This window comes from Medicago truncatula, chromosome 3 (assembly GCF_003473485.1).
Source record: "Medicago truncatula cultivar Jemalong A17 chromosome 3, MtrunA17r5.0-ANR, whole genome shotgun sequence".
In the NCBI taxonomy this organism is placed as follows: domain Eukaryota; kingdom Viridiplantae; phylum Streptophyta; class Magnoliopsida; order Fabales; family Fabaceae; genus Medicago; species Medicago truncatula.
Genome location: NC_053044.1, coordinates 41,540,093 through 41,548,900, shown reverse-complemented (window position 1 = coordinate 41,548,900; position 8,808 = coordinate 41,540,093). Strand labels below are relative to the sequence as shown.

Here is an 8,808-nt window from a genome sequence, read left to right as displayed (position 1 = left end):
TCCAAGTTTTGTTAACCAGTTTATCAGAGACATTCTTTAAGACAGTGTTAAATTAAGTAATTATTCTTTTAAAATATAAAAGTTTCAATTTTCAATGCTTATATAAACTTTTATGAAGGTGTTTTTTAGTAAGATATTCTATGATCATTTGCTAAAAGACACCAACTAATTTTTATAAAGGTGTCTTTTAGCAAAGTTATAACTAAAAAGTGGAAATCACACCTTGAGGTGTAGGTTGCTAAAAAACACTTTCATGAGTGGCTTATAGCAAAACCCATATATATAAATCTTAGTAGGTCAAGTAATTTATAAATCTTAACCATTCAAAATCTTCCTAGTACATGTCTGTGTAATTTTTCTTTATAAATTGTATTTATAATATATTTTCAATTAATATATTTTTCATCCTTAAAAAAAACTATATTCTTAACTATTTCATCAAATTGTCAAGAACATTGCTTGCTGGAATTTTGACTAGAAGAGAATAGAGATGAATGTATTATGTTGCTGGGAAATTTTTCAATTTTTCAACAATGACAAAAACACCCTTTCTGAAAATTGAATCCAAAATCAAATGCATTTATTAAATCAATATATATGTTAAAAAGAATACAAATATAGTGGGTCACTTAGCCTATTAATCTTAACCATTGAAAATATTCAAACTTACATCCAATGGATAACATTCCTTTTGCAAAAAAAAATAAAATCAAGTCTTGCATCGGTAGGAGACTCATGAAGGTCATGCACCCTAGCCTTTGCCGGTTAACATTATACACCCACTTATTTTTGTTTGAAAGTGTGCTACAGTAGTTTTGTTTTTATACTTCCAATGAATCGTTTGTTTTTCTTCTTTCTACGGTAAGGGTTGAAGAAATTTGTCATGAAGGAAATTATTTTACAAATTAGGGTTTTAGATTCTTAGGAGTTGAACCCAAAATAATTGGAGTTCCAACACTAAAGTTAAACACGTACATATATATTACGTTTTTTATGTGCAACATAGTATATATTAGGCTGCTTTTTTATGTGCATTATGTCTCATGTAAAAAATATACTCCCTCTGTTTTTTTTTTGTCGCAGGTGTTTGAATCCCTAACCTTACATATACTATGTATTGTCCAAACCAGCTGAGTTATGCTTACAAGGACCTCCCTTTGTTTTACAATGAGTGTTGTTTAAGGTTTTGAAACATAACACTTTTATTAAACTGCTTCTACTTTATAAAAAAAAAAAAAAAAAGATAAATAAATTTAAAGTTGCATTGAAGATTGTGTAAGAGAAAGTTTGAGTATTTTTTTTAGAGCAAGTTTGAGTATTTACTGATGGTAAAGTTGGAACAGAAAAATTAAAGTTGTAATGAAAATACAAATTAACATTTTTTTGAAACATTTTTTTTTAAAGTGGCACTCATTATGAAACGAATGAGTATATTTTAGTCCCCAAAACTTGAAAGATCAACTTGATAGAAATGCCACCTCTACTACAATTAACTTAGTTAGCTTTTGATAGATTTTTTTTTTTTTGAGAAAAGCTTTTTATAGATAAAAATGACTAATATGATACCAAATAAATAAATTAAAGGTGCTCGTGAACTTAGCTCAGTTGCTAGAGACAATACATAAAATATATAAGGTCCTCCGACCACCACCAAAAAATAAATAAATTAAAGATCTATGAGTATTATTGCTTTCTTTTTAAATAAGGACGGATATGAACCCCACGATAAAGATAAATGACAAAAAAGTGTTTTAAGAAAAAGAAAAGTTATTAGTTCACTAAAAATAATCTTTGTTTATTTGCTCAGTTTCCGTTCTAAGCGAATGGTTTGTGCGTAGTAGAGAAGAGAGAATAATGGATGATTCCAGTGATCGGTTTCCCATCGGAATGCATGTTCTTGTCGTAGACGGTGATTCCAATTATCTCTCGGATTTAGAAACTCGCCTCCGAACATGTCAATACCATGCATGGTCTGATTCATTTTGATATTTTATCTCCAATTTACATGTATAATACTGATGATGATGATATGCTTTATGTCCAATTTTTATTATACTTTGTACATGTTATTGCTTGGATTTCAGAATCTCTCTATTTGTACATGGTTAGAATTTTTTGTTTTTCAAGTATTTCACAATTGCTTTCTGTGCTGGTCCTGGATAATGGATATACATGCAAAGTGTACTTTGCTCGATCGTTCTGAATAATAACTATCTTATTTATTTATTTATTTATGGGTGGGGATTGCGAGAAAATGAAGACAAATTTAACCTGGTAATCACTGAAATTCAAATACCAAATTAGTTAATTTGTCATTTCAAGGATGGGAAGGCCGTGATCAGAAAGGAAGTGTTCATAACATTTTTCTTTTTATTTTGTTTTTGCACGTATTGTTCAAGCTTCTGGCAGAGATTTAAGATATTTTTTTGTTTGTTTTGGTGCTTGATGGTTTTTTTTTTTTGGGTTCTTATGCTTAAGCTAGTGTTACTTTTGTGTATTTCCTGTATTGTTCCTTTTTCTCGTTTTAGACATTTCTTGTGCACTAAACTGAGTGGTTTTAAATAAAAAATTCTGATAAAAAATAATAATAATTCCGTGATTATCTTCGAACACCTTTTCAACTAGTATAAAAAAATATGGTTCCATGAATCCTCGTTACGAAAATCTTGCTGATAAGAATGAGTTTAACGTGTAAAGTAGATCTTATAATAATCCTTTCTGCATCAAACTTTCACTTCTTTCTTATTGCTTCATCAATGTTCACATAATAGCCATAATTATAAGGGTTAAATATATTTTTAGTCTCTACAAATATGTTAATTTTTCGTTTTAGTCCTTTCAAAATTTTCTTTCGACTTTTAATTTTTATAAAATTTTTCATCTTCACTTTTGATCCCTCATTTTAAGTAAACTCATATGTAGAATTCATATTTTTGAATATAATTTTACAGAAAAATTTATAATATTATAAAAATATCTCCAAAAAATAAATAGATTTTTTAACAAAACATGAATTTTTATATTTTTCATGGTTAAAAATTCATATTTAATTTATATTTTGTTAAAAAATTCTAATTATTTTTGGGGGGAGATTTTTACAACATTCTACATATTTTTGCATAATTTCATTAAAAGATACAAAAGTTGACTTGAAAATCGGGACCAAAAGTAGTGATTGAAAATTTATAGAAACTAAAAGTTAAAGGAAAATTTTAGAGGGAATAAAACAAAAAAACTGGTATATTTATAGAAACTAAAAATATATTTAACCATAATTAAAAAAAAACGCCGTAAGAATTAACTCACATTAACCTTTTAAAAATATGTAATAAAAAAATAAAAACATTATCAAATAAATTAATATAAACTTGAATTATTGTTAATTAGTAAAGACTACTACAAGAATGAGCTTGTTTATTTTCTTTCGATACAACAAGAATGAAAACAATTGAATGTGTTTTGCTTGATTGCTTTTTCACAATGTAATGTAACCTAGTACCACCAAATAGCACTAATGTTTGTAAGACAAGGGACAGCTGGATTACATGAAGAGGAATTTCCATGTCCACCAACGCAAACTACACCTGCTTTCCCTCCATCGGCACGAGTTATGTTAATATGATCGAGAACAATGTTGTTGCAACCGATGTTGAGTTCACATTTAAGTTCGATTGCATATTCACCAACTGAGGTTCCTCGTATGTTGCTGTAAGTAACATCACTAATTTCAACGGCACTATCTGCGTTAGGGTTATACGCTTGGTCAATAATCACAGGATTCTTCACTTCATTAAGTATGATATCTTCGTATGTAATGTTCCTCGCATATCCAGATCCTCCCTAATTCAAATAACAAAACATATATACTATTCTTATAACTATTTTTAAATTTGGTCTAACTCAACTCTACAAATCATTTATAAGATAAATAACGTACTCTATCATTTTTAAACATTTTTTATATCATATATATCACATATATGATATCAACCTCATTTCATCTATCCTTACCTCAAATGTCTTGATTCTACCTCCATTTGAAGTTCCGGTGAATGTGCAATTTTGAACACGTACATCTTCTACCGTAGCATATGAATTATCTTTTCCGAGGCTACCAACACTGGATTCACCAATGCCAGTGAGTTTCAATAATAATTGAACTATAACGTACACACACATAATGTAAAAATTATTAAGCTCAAAATATTATTTATCTTAACTAACCTTATCCCGTGGCCTGGTCCACAAAAAGTACCGGTTATGGTGATGACACTTGAGCCATTGTTAATGGCGATGCAATCGTCACCTACAAGTTAATGAAAAATAATTAAAGAAAATTGAGATGGAAATCAAACAAATTTAACGTGATCCATTTTTAATTATAACTTTATGATTAATCTCACATTGATAAAAATTATAAAGAATATTGATAATATATAGTTAAGAATATAATATAATAGATTTATATTCTAAATTAATCAAAATAAAATTGTTTTACTAAATGAGATCAATTAAAATTAGACAGTGGAGTAAATATTATAATATAATAGTGATCATCACGAAATGTAGAGTTGAGGTTATGTATTATAATGACCAGTTTCGATGGTTGAATTCATAATGGCGATGTTGGTTGACTGTGAGATATCAATTCCATCTGTATTTGGACTGGTTGGTGGTGCAGTTATATGAATATTGAAGATGGAAGCGTTTTTGCATGAATCTACACTTATATGATTCTTCGGACTATTCATGTGATTCAAGTTGCTAAGTGTTAGAGCTTGACAATCAAGGAATCGAAGAGCCTGTATATGCATATTATCAAGTAATTTATGTTATACTTAAATATTTTAATAATGTAATTAAAATAAGATATCAAATTCAATAGTTAATCAACTTACAGTTGGCCTAAACTTTTCTTGACCTTTACCACCAAACTTGTCCCACCATGGAGAACCTTGGCCATCAATGTTTCCTTCTCCGTTGACAACAAGGCCACTTATTTTTGAGAATTGGATCCATATTTTCCTTTGTTTCTCAACTGTGAAATTCCAACTTTCAATGTCTTTTGGGGCAGTGATATTTCCTTTAAGCTGACAACACAAAAAAATACATCCTTAACGTTGTACTCCCTCCGTCCTAAATTGTATGACGTTTTGGGCATTTCACACATATTAAGAAATGTAATTAATATTGTGTGGGAAAGAGATATTATGAGTTGTTTTACAAAATTGTCATCAATAAATGATATGAGAAAGATAAATGAAAGAATTGAAATAAGAGAGAGTAATAAATAGTTAAGGATATAATAGAAAATGTAACATTAATTTTTCATTGGTATTGTAAAACGACATACAATTTAGGATAAATATTTTTTCTAAAGTGACATACAATTTGGAACGGATGGAGTAGTACATATGAAACAAAAAAGTTTGACCGTTAGGGAAATAAGTGCTAAAAAAATCAAACATATTCATCTTAAAAAATGTTTTAACACCAATATTTATATATTAAATCATGAAATTTTAAGATTTTAGTAAAATAATAAATTTAATTTTCATAATGCTGGAAATAAGTAATATCTTATTTATCATAAATAAAATAGAATATTGAAAACTATACGATCTTTAAAAAAAAATAAAAATGCTATAATAAAATGATATATTTCCTCTCATTAAATTACTTATTGTTTTTCTCATTAATTTTTTTACACAGGAATTATTTTTCTCATTATTGTAAGAAAGATTAAACGTGTTATTTTGAAATAAAGAAATTAAGTTACTTTGAAGGAAAAAAATTCATGTAAAAATGCCACCCATTTAAATTGCAAGCACTAATAAATCTCATGAGAAAGTAAATATGATTGACTAATTTACCTCAACTATAATGTTTGTAGATTTGCATGGACCTTTGAACACCAAAGGTTGCAACAAGAATGTTTTTCCTTCGGGTATGGTCATTGATGGGGTGCTCTCACTTGTACCACATGCATCGTTAAATACTTTTAAAAAAGCCTATAATGAAATGTCAAATATACAATTTAAAATAGTGTTAGATTTGAGAAATATATAGTTGCATAAGAAATATAGTGTGTGTGTGAAATTAGTTCAAACATACATTTGAATCATCGGTTTGACCATCCCCGATGGCACCATATGTAAGAACATCAAAGGTAGAACCTGTATTAGGCGTTATTCTAGAAGACACGCTATGTGAAGCAATAACTAGCATGAAAAGAACATATAAACCCTTCATATTGTATAAGAAGCACTGTACTATATACTTGTGAAGTGAAATGTGGAGAAAAATATTACAATATATAGGAAATGTTTAATCGGAAATAATGATATTTATTACCATTTGCATGATTTTTTTTTTGTTTTTGAAATACCATTTGCATGATTATTAAAATTAAAGAAAACATAAAATATTATTTCCTAGTAAAGAATATTCAACTTTTGACTTTTAGGTATTTGACCAATTATTTTTTTATTTTTTTACAAAATTTGACCAATTATTTGTTTCTAAAAAAAAAAGAATTTACAAAGACTCAATTTTTTGTTTTGGTGAATTTTACAAAGGCCCAATGTCCCTAGTCAAAAGAAGAATTAATATCAAATTTTATTTTTGACAAGGAATTGCAAATAGATTTCTGAAAAAGTGGTAGTTATGACTAATTTATCTTAATAAAAATTATTTTTTTAAACATACAATCAAATGAAAAAACTTATGATTTACGTAAAATCTTAATAAACGTTCCTGTAAACTTAACTCAGTTGGTAAGGATAATGCAAAATATATGCAATGTCTGATGCCCTTTCTGTAATAACAGATGCAAGTAAGCGCTCGAATCCCGACCACCGCCCAAAAAAATCTCAATAAACAAAACTTACTATATTTGACTTTTTTATGTAATCAATGCATCAGAAATTGAAATATTTGACTTTTATATGGAATAATTTCTTCTTATGGAATGCTTAAAAAGTGTTCCGGAGGCATTCGCTAACAAGACCATTTATTTATGGGTCTTGTTAACAAGTATCCTAAGGGCACTTATTAAGGATTCAAAAAATAGAAACAATTGATAACTTTTATGACTAATAATAATAATAATAATAATATAAGACATCTGTATAATAAGTCAAACGACTTCCTTCCACTTACCCTTTTCACGAAACACCTAAATATCTGAAAAGAAATAAAAGGATTGAGATGAGACATAATGTCTCAGTGAGTTCATCCTATCTTAAGATGATAGTGATTTGGGAGAATCTAGGATCGCTAATTGTCTGTAATCGGCCTAGGTTACATGTTCTGTCATTTCATTATATTCATTTAATTATTATTAAGTTAGCGTGTAAAAAACAATTAATCTGAGTTGATTTTACAAAATGGCCAGGTGGAGTAGTCCTGAAACATCTCACTGGCTGTCCGACTAAAATTCTTATTAATCAGGTTAGAGTCAGTACTCCTCTTGTCGTCGTGAAAGTTTTCCTTCCAGAAAATCCATCTCGAATAATATGGAGCTTGTTGAGCAATAACTTATCTGATTATATAATTTTTTGTATATAATTCTATCTAAGTATGTTCTAACATGCTTAATAAACATATCTATTCAAGTTTTAATCATATCAAGGTACTAAGGGAATCTATGCAAATCATTATCATATCCCACTTAATATTCTAACAAATATCAAATCATACTCTCGTATTAACGCAATGTTATTTAGAGCAGTTTGGCATTTTTTAAACAGAAATGATAAATGGACACAAAAAATGTGACACATATACGACACCATACATGTATTCTACTATTACCTAATACTTATTTTTTATTTCTTTTTTCCTCTCTCCATCTTGCCCGTAACCACCCTCTCCTTCCATACTATACAGACCCTTTTTTTTGTTCCTTCCATGCTTCAACTGTCTTAATGCTTCAACATTTTTTTCCATTCATACCAAGTTAGATGCAATGGTGGCCCAATTGAGATGTTCCGGCGATGACTAGAGTTCCGGTCTCTCCCTCCGGTCGTCTCAGATTCGATGGTTTCCCGTCGTCTGAGATCCGATATTGCAGGGAAGGTCGTAATCGACATGGTTGTCGTGAGGTGAACGGGTCGTCGACGGTGTGAGGGAGAAAAGGTTGGTGTGAGGGTGAACAGATCCGAACAGAGTGATGGTGGTTGACGATGGAGGGTACGGTTGTGAGGACAACAGTTGAGAAGATGAGAAGGACGGTGGTTAGGGGTGCTGTAACGGCGATGGTTGTGACTGATAGAGGAAAAGGTTGTCGGGAAGAGAAGAAGGAGAAAGGCTTGGAAAAGGGAAGTAGAATTACCGATTGCCCCCTCTAGTTCACACCAAAATTACTATTTTGTCCATGGTGTTGTATTTGTGTTTAAAATTATGTGTCTACTTATCATTCCTCTTTTTTAAAAAGGAAAACGTGGTAACGTTGCCACATTATATGTGACCAATTACACACTTTACAGAAGAGGTTTCAATGTTTTTGGCAATTGTAACCGTTTGCACCGAGGGATGTTACCGGTCACCATGTAAAATTTTCACGTCTTAACCAATTTTACCAACTAGTAACCGGTTGCACTGGATGGTGAACCAGTTACCACATTAAAAAAAAAAATGCTTAAATGCAGTTTTACCCCCTATTTTGACTCAAACTGAATTTTGCCCCCCTATTTTAAAACTCTGAAAATAGAGAATGGCAAGGTCGCGATTCTTAGTTCAAATTCAATGACGAATTTTAGGCATGACTTTCTCTTATTTTTTGTTATTATGTTGTTGCTTTCATGT

At 29.8% G+C, this 8,808-nt stretch overlaps 1 protein-coding gene across 1 annotated transcript; it reads right to left on the bottom strand.

Annotated features, from left to right (window-relative positions):
- Window positions 1–3,492: 3,492 nt before the first annotated feature.
- On the bottom strand, window positions 3,493–6,252 carry LOC11436307 (probable polygalacturonase At3g15720). Its single transcript, XM_003601643.3, has 7 exons — window positions 6,115–6,252; window positions 5,874–6,011; window positions 4,899–5,090; window positions 4,595–4,802; window positions 4,225–4,306; window positions 4,012–4,120; window positions 3,493–3,840 (listed from the first exon to the last, which is right to left on the bottom strand). The coding sequence occupies exons 1-7, from the start codon at window positions 6,250–6,252 to the stop codon at window positions 3,493–3,495; spliced, it is 1,215 nt and encodes a 404-aa protein (XP_003601691.3).
- Window positions 6,253–8,808: the final 2,556 nt, after the last annotated feature.

What these genes read in the sequence shown, in the direction of transcription:
- LOC11436307 (XM_003601643.3), bottom strand. Translation starts at nt 6,252, where the DNA reads ATGAAGGGTTTATATGTTCTTTTCATGCTAGTTATTGCTTCACATAGC. An exon ending in CTACAAACATTATAGTTGAG is followed by an intron (nt 5,091 to 5,873) that starts GTAAATTAGTCA and finishes TTGTGTTGTCAG; the next exon opens with CTTAAAGGAAATATCACTGC. An exon ending in AAGAAAAGTTTAGGCCAACT is followed by an intron (nt 4,803 to 4,898) that starts GTAAGTTGATTA and finishes ATGCATATACAG; the next exon opens with GCTCTTCGATTCCTTGATTG.